Source organism: Aegilops tauschii, chromosome 7 (genome assembly GCF_002575655.3).
Source record: "Aegilops tauschii subsp. strangulata cultivar AL8/78 chromosome 7, Aet v6.0, whole genome shotgun sequence".
NCBI lineage: Eukaryota > Viridiplantae > Streptophyta > Magnoliopsida > Poales > Poaceae > Aegilops > Aegilops tauschii.
In genome coordinates this window covers 587,777,201-587,794,041 of record NC_053041.3, presented here as the reverse complement: position 1 = coordinate 587,794,041, position 16,841 = coordinate 587,777,201, and the positions used below count along the sequence as shown (strand labels likewise).

Below are 16,841 nucleotides of genomic sequence, written 5' to 3'. Positions count from 1 at the left end.
GCAGAGTCGCCGGAAAAAATGGGCGGCGGCGTCGGCGACGGAGGAGAAGGGCGAGGGTTGCTGTTGTATGGGAGAGGGCAATGTGACACAGACCAGCGGGCCCGAGAGAGGAGAGGGCAAGCGTGCGCGCGTTCGTCGCGTGTCCGCGCCAACGCAAATCCGGCTCAACATGGGCCGGAAATGAGTCGCCCGCGGACGAAAAGCGGACGCACATCCGTTTGGGTCGACGCGTTGGGCCGCCTTTTCTGTCCGCGCCGACCCAAACGGACGACGGCGGACAAAATGGGCCGCCCCATTGGAGTTGCTCTTATATCATGGCAATAAGATGAATGAACATCTTGTATGAATATCAGTTCAGGGTAACTGTCTTAACTTACATGCAATTTTCTACCTGTGTAGTGCCAATGATAAGATGAGATTCAGGGGATGATACCGTTCTTAAGTACCTGACATAACGCATAGCCTAGTATTCCACCGAGTGAATCTTGCTGTGCAAAGAATTCAGTATCCAGATATTCACTACAGCAAACTAAGCAAACTATGGCCTATAGTCCTCTTGGTTCCTTGTTTGGTGGTACTGATAATGGCCTATAGTCATGAGATTGTTGCCTCTACTCAGAATATAAATCATGAAAAAGTTATTATTCAAAAAGTAAATTTCACTTACTGCCCTCCCTTTGCAAGAGGCCAGTGGTAGACTGGTAGTCACTAGTCAGTGATGATGAAGATTTGGGGTTTTACTTTTTTTTTGAGAAGCACATGTTTTGCTTCTGGCAACTCGCAGAAGCACAAACTGTGTTTTACTCTCTTTTTACGATGGAAGCACGACTGTGCTTCCCTTTCAAAAAGCACATGTCATGTTGTTGTGCTTCCCGCGGAAGCAAGGCTGTGCTTCTCGCCGAAGTACATGCCGTGGTTTTTCCTTTTTACCAGTGGATGTTTTTCCCTTTCGAGAAGCCTAGATTGTGTTCCACAGATGCAGGGCTATGCTTTTCCTCTTTTTTTTTGAAAGCACAACCGCGTGGAATAGCGCTGCTTTCCTTTTTTGAAATAGTGCTGCTTCCTGAAAAAGAAAATACGCCCAGAGCGCGACATGTGACGGCGGTTGGGCGCACCACTTGACGCACTCTCAAGTGAAAAAAAGACCTTCTGCTGGAGCACCCTGGCACCCATGAATTTACAAAATCACTGTTTTTTTGTTTGGCTAATTCACAAAATCACTAACACCATAGTCAAGAGTACGAAGCAGTTTTTAGTTGGTTATTAGTGGGGAAGCGGGGCCCAACCCCTGCAAATCAGGGGGCGGAGGGTTAGTATTATGGGATAGGTCTATATTATTTTCTCCGTAATCATCCGTTGATGTAGCATTTTTGCCATAGTCAAGCACTTTTCTTTCTCTGAAAAGCCAGTTGACATGTGAGATCCAATCAAGGATGCAATACTTCTGCCTGAGTTCCTCTGGATCCTACTCGTCGGGATTACCACGGGCTCACAACGGGCCTTTTACACGATATAGTCAAGCTAAGCACCCAATAAAACCTGCAAGTATAGTCCAGTGCGTGCAGCATTGCTCTAGCCTTTTTTTTTTTAGAAGATAACATTGCTCTAGTCAAGCACCTGCTCCAATCCAACAATCCCCAGTGGCCCAACAAGGGGTGTGGGCCTCGGTCCCATCCGCACCGACGGCGAGATCGATGGAAACCTAGCTCGAGCAACACGCTCTATGCAGCCACATGCGGCGCCGTGCCGGAAGCCCGGACCGCCGGTACCAGGCTACGAGCACGACCACCACCAACGGGCTCGAGCACTCCGAGCCCTCTCCAGCCGACGAAACCAACGATAAGGACTTGGTGCGCCTACTCGGAGCAGGAATTAGGAGAGCATCTTCAAAAAGACGCGCCATATAGGCTGCGCGCTGAAAAAAAAGGGCTATATAGCGCGTGCGACCAAAACTAGCGCTCCAGTAGCCGCGCTAAAATCCCGCACGCGTTAAGCAAGGTTCAGCGCGCTAGAGAAAACGGCGTCGCACACTGCGTATTTGGTGCGCCCGCTCGCACGCGCTGTAAAATCTGGGCTGCTGGAGGTGGGGTCACCGGATCGGGCGTCGTGTTTTTCTGCATCTGACAAACCTCTTCGTCGCTCCCGCACGCAAAAGTACTATTTTGACGCTGCAAAAATAATTTAGCGCGACACTCAAGGGCGTGTCTATTGGAGATGCTCCGAGCGGGTTTCAAATCAAAGAACCGCGTGCCGGCGTCGGTCTGAGGCTCATCCAGACACAATCCCATCCACCGGCGAGAAACACCACCTAGGGCCCTCAGCGCGGCGCATGCACCGGTAGCAGCGGTGACTAGATCTAACCACTGTTGCTTTGTCCGCCAGCGGCCGATGAACTATCGCCGCCCGCTCTCCGTCTGACTCCCAATCGTCGTCCGAAAGAAGCCAGAACTGCCTGCTTGGGACGTGAGGTCCAGAAACTCCGGCGAACTGGCCTCCCAGACCGCGTCACCCTCCTGATCGCCCGAACAGTCGCGAGATTCTTTCCAAGTCGTATCCTCTCGCTCTGGAAGCTGTACCCAACTGGTTTGTGTGGACGACCGTTAAACTCTAGACGCAGCTGCAGCTCAGTCAGAGTAGCTACTCTAGACGAGCTTGGCTAGAAAATTTCAACAACAGCGACACTGTTGGCTCGATCTCTAGATTTTTTTTCTTGCTTTTGACCAGTTCAAAATAGACCGTGACAACTACTAACAAATTCCATGACGTTCACAGGTCCAAGCTACTCACTCTTGTCTCAACTGAACTCTCTGCGTCGTCGGTCGCCGGCCGGTTTGAATTTGAAATGTCGATGGGATATACAACTTCCCCCTATTTTATAATGCTCTTCCAAGCTGCCAATAGCACCGCACAAAGGCCAACCCATGGGCTCCCGCCGTCGTCCTACTCCTACCACCCTAGTCCTGGTGCTGCTGCTACACCTCTACTACGCGCCGCGCTGGGCCTTCTCGCTCTCCTTCAGCCTCAACTTTTCCGACCCCAGCGCCGGCTCGTGGGTCGACCTGGATGGCGATGCATACATCGCTCCGCCGAGGCTCGAGCTGACGAAAAACGTCCTGAGCAGCGTCGGCCGGGCGTCGTACCGACACAAAGTACCGCTGTGGAACGGCGCCACCGGCGAGATGGCCAGCTTCGCCACCAACTTCTCCTTCCGAATCATGCCGGAGAAGGCCGGCCTGAATGGGACAGGAGGCGACGGGATGGCCTTCTTCCTTGCGCATTTCCCTTCGGAGATCCCGCCCAGCAGCAAAGGCGGCGGCCTCGGCCTCCTCCCGGCCTTCACCAACGGGACGGGCCGCACCCGGGTCGTGGCCGTGGAGTTCGACACTCTCCGCAACTCGCACTATGCCGACATCAACGGCAACCATGTCGGCATCGACATCAGCTCCGTCAACTCCGTGGCGTCCACAGACACGACGACGAGGCCGGGCAGGAACCTCACGTCATCCTATGTTATGGTGGCCACCGTGAGGTACCATAACGAGTCCCGGATGCTGGCCGTTGATCTCCTCATCGACGGTGCCTTGTACCAGGTCAATGCAACCGTCGATCTCAGCAGATGCTTACCGGAGGAGGTTGCTGTCGGCTTCTCCGCCGCGACCGGCGACGCCTCCGAGCTGCACCAAATACTGTCATGGTCATTTAGCTCCACTCTACCTCCTCTTCCGACTAGGAACAACCACAAAAAGTTAGTAATTATCCTACTATCTGTGCTAGTCCCATTTCTCCTTTTATTAGTATGTGCGGCCGTGGTGCTACGGCGGCGTCGCAAGAAAATGAGAGCAAATAAGGACAGCCAAGAACGGTGTGTCAACAGAGCTGACCTCGAGAGAGGTGTGGCTGCTGGCGGTCCCAGACGGTACACCTACCACGAGCTGGTTGCGGCAACGAAACACTTCGCGGAGGAGGAGAAGCTCGGACGAGGCGGCTTCGGTAGCGTTTACCGGGGTCACCTCACGCTCACACCCGCAACCGCCGGCCATCGTGCGGTGGCGGTAAAGATGTTGTCGGCGGAGTCGTCGGCGCAGGGGAGGAAGGAGTTTGAGGCCGAGGTGAGGATCATCAGCAGACTGAAGCATCGGAACCTTGTGCAACTGTTGGGTTGGTGCGACAGCCGCAAGGGTCTTCTGCTCGTCTACGAGCTCGTCACAGAGGGCAGCCTAGACAGGCACCTCTACAGCAAGGGCGGCAGGTACCTGACATGGCCACAGAGGTACAAGATAATCCTTGGCTTGGGATCGGCGCTACACTACCTCCATGGAGAGTGGGAGCAGTGCATCGTGCACGGCGACATTAAGCCCAGCAACATCATGCTTGACTCCTCCATGAGCACCAAGCTCGGGGACTTCGGTTTAGCCAGGCTCGTGGACCACGACACGGGGTTGCTGCAGACCACCAAGGCCGTGCTCGGCACCATCGGCTACATCGACCCGGAGTTCGTCAACACGCGTCGGCCGTGCACCGAGTCGGACGTTTACAGCTTCGGTGTCGTCCTCTTGGAGATCGTATCCGGCCGGCGGCCGGTGATGGAGACCGCGGGGAAATCCTTCACACTGGTCAGGTGGGTGTGGGGCCTGTACGGCAGGAACGTGATCCTCGACGCGGTGGATGAGCGGCTGAGGGGTGACGAGGCCAACGACCGGTGGATGGTGCGGGTGCTCGTCGTTGGGCTCTGGTGCGCGCACCCGGACCGGAGCAAGCGGCCGTCTGTTGCCCAGGCCATGCACGTCCTGCAGTCCGACGAGGTGAGGCTACCAGCGCTCGCGCTGCAGATGTGGACTGTGCCGGACCCCACATCATCCTCTGGCCCGTATGAAGCCTTCTCCCTTGATAGCTCCACATGCAGCTCCAGTTGTGCTCGCTCTTCTTTGGTCAACACCGATGACGCCAGTCTTTCTTCAGGGTCGTCCTCAACTGCATTGCTACGACATTCCAAGGGCCTAGCTAACTGATTCATCCAAATTTGTAAGTTACATTCCAAGGGTCTAGCTAACTGATTCATCCAATTTTGTAAGTTTGGTGGCCATTATATGTAAGCATCATGCCAAACTTAACATTATGGCCGACATCATACTTGTCACATGGGATCCATGTGACAATTTCTTGGGTAGGAGCCCCTACCTCTGCATCATTGTGATGCACACGGCCATTTTTATTATAGTTGATGTAAGACAACGAGGACAAAGACATCAACAAATGAAGTACAAAAAATAGACGACTCCTTACAAGATATTAATAAAATATTACAAGTAAATCTACTTTTTCCCCAACAATGTCATCAAGAAAAGATAAACGCCCTCGTATCGATGTCGCCGCGTCTGGCTGACATCCTAATTGCCGAGACTAACCACTGAAGGCCAACACATCAACAAGCATACAACACCTTCAACAAGGCGACCAAAGTAAGTTAAATACATGAAGCATTCCATCAAACACCTTGTGTGTAAAAACCAAAAAAAAAACACCTTGTGTGCATACACCAACAAGCAAACATCATGCCATACTTTGCTTATATCTATCCAAGGCACAAGTATCTCTTACAAAATTAAAAATCACGGGAGAAAGAAGGGGAATGGGAGCACAATGTGAGTGAGTGAGTGAGTGTGTGTGTGTGTGAGTGTGTGTGTGTGTGTGTGTGTGTGTGTGTGTGTGTGTGTGTGTGTGTGTGTGTGAGAGAGAGAGAGAGAGAGAGAGGAGGGAGTAGATGGTTTCTAAATTTTTAAAAATAAAGTTGATTTTTATTATATAAAAAAGGATGCCGATAGCCAACAAACGTCAGGTGTGGGGCAGGTGCCGACCGAACGTTTCGTTCGGAACGAGCAGTGCCTCCTACCGAACGATCTCGTTCGGTACGAGCAGACCCATGCCCGAATGGCCTCCCGGTCGCCCCTACGGGCTGTTTCCCTGTAACACGGAAAAGAAGAAAAGCCCAGTAACAAAACAAAACAAAAGCCCCAGATTTTTTTTGCGTTGACATATTAAAGCCCAGCTTTTGCTATGGTATGAAAAAAATGCGATCAACTATAATAAACAGCAAAAAAATTGCCACGGGTGAAAAGGTTTTTTCTGACCCAAAAGAAACAAATATATGGCAATTCCCATCATACAAAAAATATATTAAATTGCCATGGGAAATTCATAAGTTAAAATTGCCATGGTATTTTTGATTAAGTTTAAATATAATGTATGCGAAAGTTGCCATGTGTGAGAAAAATACAAAAGATTGAAACTAAAAATATGAACAAGAAAATTCCATGCTATTTTAAATAAAAATTGTCGTGTTTTTGTGTGAGGAATTTTCCAGGTATGTGAAGTAGCACATATTATGAACATAATTGCCATGGAAAAAAAATGCAAGTTAATATTTGCCATGGTGTTTTAATTATAAGTGTCATGCTTTGTATGATAAAAAGTGCGATGAATGGATAACTACATGACAGATTTGCCATGGCACTTAAATATGAATTGCCATGCATATATATATACACAATGCAGAAGAAACATATGGCATGATGTGCTAATGGAGAATGATGTTTAAAATCTAATAGTTTTGTTTGGACTGATATTTGCCATGGCAGCAACGTGTTGAAAAACACCAAAAATGCTTGCGAACAAAAGAAGAGGCAATGCAAATGAACTTTGAAAAATCTAGGCAAGTGCATATTCAACAAAAAAAAAATCAAAATAGCCATTGCAAGTGCATATTCAGAAATGTCGTGCTACTTTTATCAAATTTTCCATGCTTTATGAAGAACAACTGTGAAGAATGTGAAGTACTAAAAAAGGTTGATCAAAAATTGCTATGGCAAAAAATACATGTTCAATTTTGCCATGGTATTTCCAACCAAAAAAATTCAAATTTGCCGTGCTATTTTTATAAAAATTGCCATCTTTTGGGTAATAAAATAATAACAAAAAAACCCATGAATCAAAATTTCCATGGCAAATGCATATTCAAGTTTGCCATGCTAGTTTTATAAAAAATGCCATCTTTTGGGTAATAAAATTGCCATGTATCTGAGTAATAACAGAAAAACAAATGATTCAAAGTTGCCATGGCAAATGCATATTCAAATTTGCCATGCTATTTTTATTATTTTAATAAAAATTGCCATCTTTGGGGAAATAAAATTGCCATGTATGTGAATAATAACCAAAAAAACATATGATTCAAAATTGCCATGGCAAATGCGTATTCAAATTTGCCATGTTATTTTTGTTAAAATTGGCATCTTTTGGGGAAAATTTGCCATGTATGTGATTAAAACACAAAAACAAATGATTCAAAGGTGCCATGGCAAATGCATATTCAAAATTTGCGATGCTATTTTTATAAAAATTGACATTTTTTGGGTAATAAAATTGTCGTGCGTGAAAAAAGAGAGTTAAAAATCAAGTATGAAAACAAGAAACCTGCCCTGGCACATTCGTATCAAAACTTGCCGTTGTATTTTAGTTAAAATTGCCGTGTGTGAAAACAAACACAAAAAGTTGAAAATCAAGTACGATAACAAGAAAATTTCCATGGCTGATTCATATAAAAAATTGCCATGGTATTTTATTTAAATTTGCCGTGTTCTGAATGAGGAATTTGCCGTGTGTGAAAAAAAATGTTGAAAATCAATTATGAAAACAAGAAATTGCCATGGCAGATTCATATCAAGAATTGTCATGTTTTGCATAAGGAATTTGCCATCCGTGAAAAATACACAAAAAGTTGAAAATCAAGTATGAAAATGAGAAAATTGCCATGGCAGATTCATATCAAAAACTGCCATGGTATTTTAATTAAAATTGCCGTGTTCTGAATGAGGAATTTGCCGAGTGTGAAGAAGACACAAAAGGTTGAAAAGCAAGGTATGAACAAGAAAAATGCCATGGCACATTCGTGTCAAAACTTGCCATGAGGATTATTAGATTTCGAAATAATTTCCATTTCTTTTCTAAAAAGAAAAAAAATGTTTTAAATAAAACATTTTTCTTTAGTGATATTAAATATTTTTATGCAAAAAGAAGTGCTTTAAAAAGAACCTCTGTCCCTTCATTTCCAAATTATTACAAATATCAATTAACGGAGCGTTTGGATTCTTGGAGTTATCGTGTCATTAGCCTAGGATTTACCCTTTTAACCGTAGGTATTCTTTGTGGAGCAGTATGGGCTAATGAGGCCTGGGGATCCTATTGGAATTGGGATCCTAAGGAAACTTGGGCATTTATTACTTGGACCATATTCGCAATTTATTTACATAGTAGAACAAATACAAATTGGAAGGGTACGAATTCTGCACTTATAGCTTCGATAGGATTTCTTATAATTTGGATTTGTTATTTTGGTATAAATCTATTAGGAATAGGCTTACATAGTTATGGTTCGTTTACATTAACACCTAAATGATTACATAAAATAAAACCTTCATGAAATGAAGGTTTTTACTTTTATGTTTTATTTGAGAACCCCTTGAACGCCTTCTCAAAGGGTTCTCAAAAATTCGAGATAGATCTAATTATACTTTTTTACTTATTTCTGCATTAATAGAGCAGACGAGTAAAAAAAAGCAAACCTATTTAGGATAATAATTGGATAAGAGAGCCTCTACCCTGTCAACGGATAGGGAGAGAACAAAATCTGGATAAATACCAATTCCTATTACTGGTAAAAAGATACAGATTAAAATAAAGAGTTCTCGTGGTCCAGAATCCACAAAATTTGCGTTTGGAACATTAAATAGCTTGTATCCATAGAACATCTGGCGTAACATAGATAATAAATAAATAGGAGTTAATATCATTCCAATTGCCATTACAAAAGTAATTAGTGTTTTTGGCATTAACAGAAATTTTGGACTAGTAATTAGTCCAAAAAATACTACTAATTCTGCGACAAAACCACTCATTCCTGGTAAGGCAAGAGAAGCCATTGAAAAGCTACTAAACATGGTAAAAATTTTAGGCATTGGGATGGATATTCCCCCCAGTTCTTCGAGATAAACAAGACGCATTCTATCAGAAGCGGTTCCTGCCAAGAAAAAAAGTGTAGCACCAATAAATCCATGGGATAATATTTGTAAAATAGCTCCATTGAGTCCAATGTTGGTTATGGAACCAATTCCTATAATTATGAAACCCATGTGAGATACAGAGGAATAAGCTATTCTTTTTTTGAAATTTCGTTGACCAAGAGAAGTTGAAGCTGCATAGATTATTTGGATCGCTCCTATTATTACTAACCAGGGCGAAAATAGATAATGAGCATGAGGTAACAATTCCATGTTGATCCGAATCAATCCATATGCTCCCATCTTTAATAATATTCCCGCTAAAAGCATACATGTACTATAATGTGCTTCCCCATGGGTATCTGGTAACCACGTATGTAGGGGTATAATCGGCAATTTGACAGCATAAGCAATAAGGAAGCCAAAATATAAAAGTATTTCCAAGGTTGCAGGGTATGATTGATTAATTAATCTTTCCAAATCTAATCCTGGTTCGTTGGAACCATATAAGCCCATACCCAGAACTCCGATTAAGAAAAAAATGGAACCGCCTGCAGTATACAAAATAAACTTTGTAGCTGAATATAGACGCCTCTTCCCCCCCCACATGGATAAAAGTAAGTAAACAGGAATTAATTCTAACTCCCACATGATAAAAAAAAGTAAAAGGTCTCGCGAAGAAAATAATCCTATTTGACCACTATACATTGCGAGCATCAGGAAATAGAATAATCGCGAATTCCGTGTAATTGGCCAAGCTGCTAAAGTAGCTAAAGTAGTGATAAATCCTGTCAATAAAATAGATCCTAATGAAAGTCCATCGATTCCCAATCTCCAGTGGAAATCGAAGACATCTATCCATTTATAATCCTCCTTTAATTGGATTAAGGGATCCTCCAGTTGGAAATGATAACAGAACGCATAAGTCATTAGAAGGAATTCTAATAAACAAATAGATATAGTATACCACCTAACGACTTTGTTTCCCTTATGAGGTAAAAAGAAAATTAATGAACCTGCAAATATCGGCAAAACAACAAGTATTGTTAACCAAGGAAAATAACTCATGATAAAGTGATAAAGACAAGATACGTTTTGACCAGAAAAGCCCGTGCTCGATTATTTCGAGCACAGGCTTCTTCGGTAAAGAGGAATCAGACGATTCGAGTGAAGTTTTTTGTAACGTATCAATAAGATAGAGCCATGCTACGTGTTGTTTCAGGCCCTCAATAAACGCGGACACTTAAAAAATCTGTCGGGCAGGCAGATTCACATCTCTTACAACCCACACAATCTTCGGTTCTCGGCGCGGAAGCAATTTGCTTGGCTTTACATCCATCCCAGGGTATCATTTCTAATACATCTGTTGGACAAGCTCGTACACATTGAGTGCATCCTATACATGTATCGTAAATTTTTACGGAATGTGACATTGGATCTATAAATTTTTCTTTTCAACATAAAATTTTTCGATCTGGTAAAAATGAAATTAGTACTATAATGAGTCATATGTATTGTAGACACCAGACGAAGCAATGGTTTATCCAAACTTCAAAAATAAAAATCTATTTTTTAATCTGTTTGTGAGAAAGCGTGAAGAGAGCCAAGAGACTTTAATTTTGGATTTCAACAATAAGAAATAAGAAAGAATTTTACGAATTGTACAGACGAATTCGAATTAGCCAATAAATTGGCTATCGTCTTTTCAATATAAATTATTGCAATATTCAAATTGCAATATCAATGAATTACAAATACAAAAATTCATTTAAGTGAAAAAGAATACTATGCAATAATCTACTAAAAAAAGCAATAATCTACTAAAAAAAGCAATAATCTACTAAAAAAAATGGATATTCTCAAATAATACTAAGAAAATAGTATTGATTTCTATTTATTTTAATATGTGCGCCTTTGTTTAGAGGATTCTATGTCTAATTATTCAAAATTCTAATTATTCAATAAATTAGATTGATTGATACGAGTGGATTTCCTATTACGATGGATGGAAGATAGAATGGATAGTCCAATAGCGGCTTCAGCAGCCGCAAGGGCTATAACAAAAATTGCGAAAATATCTCCTTTTAATTGGCGACTATCAAATAGATCAGAAAATGTTACGAGATTTAGATTAATTGAATTCAGTATAAGTTCAAGACATATTAGAGCTCTAACCATGTTTCGGCTTGTGATCAATCCATAGATACCAATCGAAAATAAATAGACACTCAAAAAAAGTACATGCTCAAACATCATTAACTAACTCCTTATCAATCTCGATTCATTTCAATATGAGGGCAAGAATTGAACCGATTCAATTAATTACAATAGAACAATTACACAACAAAAGAGAAAATAAAGGAGGTATTTGTTGGCAGTAGATGGATTTTACTAAATCAAAATTGTGATTCTTTAGTTATTTATTTTAGATTTGCAATTCTTATAATTTGTACTTTTTCTAAGTTTTCTTATTGCCGAGCCATAGTAATTGCACCTATTAAAGAAACTAGAAGAATTATGGAAATGAGTTCAAACGGAAGATAAAAATCGGTTGCTAAATGAATTCCAATTTGTTGAACATTATTTATGAGACCCTGTTCTACTATTTGGTTTGATCTTGTAGTCCAAAGAATTCCATACCACGACGTATCTGGGATAGTAGTCATTAGCGAAAAAACAATAGTTATACAAACGAGTGAAGTGAACCCATCTCCAATAGTCCAATAATTCTTATCTTTAGACCATTCTGAGCCATTTACGAACATTACAGCGAATATGATCAAGACATTTATGGCTCCCACATAAATAAGAAGTTGTGCGACAGCTACAAAGTAGGAATTTAATAAAAAATAGAATAAGGATATACAAACAAGAACTAATCCCAGCGAAAAGGCAGAATAAATGGGGTTGGTAAGTAATACTACTCCTAGACCCCCTAGTAGAAGAACAAATCCCCCAAATAGCATAAGAATCTCATGTATTGGTCCAGGTAAATCCATTATGGATAAAAAGAAATTAATAGTATAAAATTTTTCATGAACTGACTAAAACTAAAGGATTCAAGGAAGGAAAAAAGGATTAGGGTATTTTTTTGTGTATAAACTGTATAGTTATAAATTATATTATATCACGAAAATCTAGTCTGATTTAAAATAAGAAATAATTTCCAATAAGCAGTAGTTTTTCTTTATAGTTTAATTTTAAAGTTTAATAAAGAATTATTAGATTTTTATAACAAAAAGACAAAATCAAAGTTTAGTAATCAGTAATCGTTCTTGAATTCGAAGATTTTTCTTTGTTTATTTTACTTTCAGACGAATTCCTAATTGTTTGAATTGTGTAATCTCCCATTATGGAGATTGGTAACCGACTTAAAGCAATTTGATTGTAATTCAATTCATGACGATCATAGGTAGAAAGTTCATATTCTTCAGTCATTGATAAACAGCTTGTTGGACAGTACTCAACACAATTGCCACAAAATATACAAACTCCGAAATCAATACTATAATTAAGCAATTGTTTTCTTTTAATATCCTTTTCAAATCTCCAATCCACAACGGGTAAATCTATCGGACATACGCGAACACATACTTCACAAGCAATACATTTATCAAATTCAAAGTGGATTCGCCCTCGGAAACGCTCTGGTGTAATTGATTTTTCATAAGGGTAGTGAATCGTTATAGGTAAACGATTTGTGTGGGATAAGGTAGTTATGAAACTTTGACCTATGTACCTTGTAGCACGTATTGTTTGTTGACCATAACTCATGAACCCAGTTACCATAGGGAACATATTCATTCTAAATATCTATGAAAAAGATATGTTTCTTTCTCTTGTTTGAGAGAGCTTTTGTGTTGAAAATATTCTTACTATTATTGTATTATCTTATTTATAGTGAAACAAGTTGAGAAGAGGTTGTTAATAAGAGATTGCCCAGGGAAATAGGTAAAAGAAATTTCCATCCAAGATTTAATAACTGATCCATTCTCATCCTCGGTAAAGTCCATCTTATTGTGATAGAAATGAAGAGAAATAAATAAGCTTTAGTTAATGTAATAAATATACCCATTGTCATTTCCAAAATTCCAACTGCTTTATTCATTTGGAAAAAATCAAAAAAGGATATATAGGGAATAGATAAATTCCACCCGCCCAAGTAGAGAACTGTTACAAATAAAGAAGAAACTAATAAATTTAGGTAAGAAACAAGATAAAATAAACCATATTTGATACCGGAATATTCAGTTTGGTAACCTGCTACTAATTCTTCCTCCGCTTCTAGTAAATCAAAGGGTAATCTTTCACATTCTGCCAAAGAAGAAATTAAAAAAACCAGAAAACCTATAGGCTGACGCCAAATATTCCATCCAAAAAAACCGTATTTTGACTGTGCTTCAACTATATCAACTGTACTTGAACTGTTAGATAATCATAGTCGATGATAACATCACAGTTCCCACCGCTATTTCAAAACCGTACATGAAACCTTAGCTTCATACGGCTTCTCTATGATCAGAAAAAAGAAAGGACTGTTTTGTTCCTAGCCCCTGGGGCGTAGATAGAATTAGATAAAATAAAATAAATAGATTTGAAAGTCCTAAATTAGACCAAAGGAATTCCGTCTGCTAGAATAAGAAAAAGCGCTTCCGAATTGATCTCATCCTTTATAATATAATGAAAATTTTTCTTTGTTCAGTAATAACTTAATCTTGGAATAAAACACTTGTTACTTGTTATAGGAATTCAATTAATAAATGGAAAGAGTTGGGTATTAGTTCATGAGCAATTCTGCATGAATATGGATAGAGGAAGGAAATAATGAAAATTTTTTCTAGTGCACTCCATATCTTTTTTACTATTCTTCTTTCCCCAGGGAGGGGGTATTCAAAAAGAAAAAATGGATAAAGGGTTAATTCGTTCTTGATAGCCATTTCCTTAACAAGTGAATGGGAACATACTCTGGATCGGAATCCGAAGAAAGTACTACTTGATAATTTCTACAAATTGCAAGTCCTTATTATGATTCCTTTTATGGGCAAAAATCTCTAATGTTTTAGATTTTCCATTACTAATCCTTTATGTACTTTAGTGTTCCTAACCCTTCACTAACTTTTGGTGGATTCTTCTTATGGATTATTAAGTTATAGTAATAACTAGGAGTATTCTAGTAATGGAATTCCATATCGTGAATCCTTTATTCTTGGCCGCTTCAAGATATGATGACTAATTAAAAAATATCAACCTTGGGATAAAGAGTTTACACTGCTTATGTTTACTTCCACTTTTTTCTTGTACGTAGGAAATGAGATTTTTTCTTTTTACTACAAATTTTTAAGCTGTTTTGTTTCACTCATATAGCTATCTAGTTTAACTTACCAACCCAAATACTAAATAAGAAAAGGAATATAAATAGTTAATGGATTTTATAGGAAAAAGATCTATTTTAACGAATCACACGTAGAGATATTGCTAGCACACAAAAAGTTAATGGTATTTCATAACTAATGGATTGAGCAGCAGCTCGTAGACCGCCTGAAAAAGAATATTTATTATTTGAGCTATATCCTGCCATAAGAAGACCAATAGGAGCTATACTTGAAATGGCAATCCATAAAAAAACACCAATACTAAGATCGGCTAAAACAAAATGATATCCCAAAGGGATAACTAAAAAACTTAATAAAACTGATATGACTGCTATAGAGGGTCCAATGCTAAATAAAGAAATATCTCCTCGGGATGGCAGAATATCTTCTTTTAAAAGTAGCTTAGTCCCATCTGCTATAGCTTGAAGCAGGCCCAGGGGGCCAGCATATTCAGGACCAATACGTTGTTGTATCGACGCAGATATTTCTCTTTCTAACCACACAATTACGAGTACCTCTATTGTTATTCCCAAAAGGAGGGTCAAAATGGGTAGAATCGATATCAGTCCATAGACTTCTTTTAATAATTCCAATTTCGAAAAAGAATTGATAGTTTCTACCTCTACCCTATCTATTATCATTTCAACGATCAACTTCCCCCATAATGATATCTATACTACCTAATATCGTCATGATATCAGCCAATTTCATTTTTTTAACTAGCTGAGGAAGAATTTGCAAATTAATAAACCCGGGTGGACGGATTTTCCATCTCCAGGGGAAAAGGCTATCATCTCCTACTAGATAAATCCCTAATTCACCTTTTGGGGCTTCTACTCTTACATAAAGCTCTTGTCTTGACAATTCAAAATTGGGCGAAGGTTTTTTACCAAGAAATTTATACTCAAAATCATTCCATTCAGAATTCTTTTCTTTCTTAAAGCGTCGGACTTCTAAATTCTCATAAGGTCCTCCAGGAATTTTTTCTACAGCTTGTTGAATTATTTTGATGGATTCCCTCATTTCACCAATTCGTACTAAATAGCGAGCTAACGAATCCCCTTCTTTTTGCCATTGGACTTTCCAATCAAATTGGTTGTAAGACTCATAAGGATCTACTTTACGAAGATCCCATTGTATTCCAGAAGCTCGTAACATCGGTCCCGATAAGCCCCAATTTACTGCTTCTTCTCCGCTAATAAAACCTACTCCTTCAACTCGCTCTAAAAAAATTGGATTCTGTGTAATAAGTTGTTGATATTCAACAACTCCGCGTAAAAAATAATCACAGAAATCTAAACATTTATCGATCCATCCATAAGGTAGATCGGCGGCTACTCCTCCGATGCGAAAGTAATTGTGCATCATTCGCATACCTGTAGCAGCTTCAAATAGATCATATATTAATTCTCTCTCTCTAAAAATATAGAAAAAAGGAGTCTGTGCGCCGAGATCCGCCATAAAAGGTCCAAGCCATAGCAAGTGAGAAGCTATCCGGCTTAATTCTAACATAATTACCCTAATATAGCTGGCTCTTTGTGGTATTTGAATATTCTCCAAGAATTCTGGTGCATTTACTGTTATTGCTTCTGTAAACATAGTAGCTAAATAATCCCACCTTGTTACATAAGGTAAGTATTGTATAATAGTTCGGTTTTCCGCGATTTTTTCCATTCCTCTGTGTAAATAGCCTAATATGGGTTCACAATCAATAACATCCTCACCATCGAGAGTAACGATCAGTCGAAGAACACCATGCATTGATGGGTGTTGAGGGCCCATATTGACTATCATGAGATCTTTTCTTGTAAGCGGTAGACTCATATCCTTTCTTCCTTAATTCATTATTCCATGAAAATGGATTATTCCATGAATTCCTCAAAGCGAGGCTCATCAAAATGAAAAATCTAAGACTACTATAAGACTACTAAAAAAATAATAAAACAAGAAAAAAATTTGAACGATTAAATTACTGCTCCCGAATATTCAACTGACCGATTAATTTCTTATAACGTACTCTATTTTTCTTTGCCAAATAAGCCAGCAAACGTCGACGTTTTCCCAAAAGTCTTCGTAGACCTCTTTCCGATGAAAAATCTTTTTTGTGTAATTCCAAATGTGAAGCAAGTCTCCGTATCTTATTGGTGAAACTGAATACTTGAAATTCAACAGAACCCCTGTTTTCTTCTTTTTCTTCTTTAACCATAAATCCAAAAAATTTTCTACCTCCTTTCTTTTTCATGTATTTTTCTGATCAGGAAAAATACAAAATTATGTCAGTTATTTTGAAGTTATTCTAATCTCGTACACACACAAATTTGCAATTATTCATCTACTACTGGAATTTGGATTTATTTTATCGATGCAAATTGGATTTGGATAGAAGGGTACATTCTTTCTAATATTTTAGATAGAA

General features: G+C 39.8%; 1 protein-coding gene across 1 annotated transcript; it reads left to right on the top strand.

Annotated features, from left to right (window-relative positions):
* Positions 1 to 2,893: 2,893 nt before the first annotated feature.
* LOC109764048 (L-type lectin-domain containing receptor kinase IX.1-like) lies at positions 2,894 to 5,156 on the top strand. The gene has a single exon (XM_020322892.4). It carries the CDS (start codon positions 2,922 to 2,924, stop codon positions 5,007 to 5,009), a length of 2,088 nt encoding a protein of 695 aa, XP_020178481.1. The 5' UTR covers positions 2,894 to 2,921; the 3' UTR covers positions 5,010 to 5,156.
* Positions 5,157 to 16,841: the final 11,685 nt, after the last annotated feature.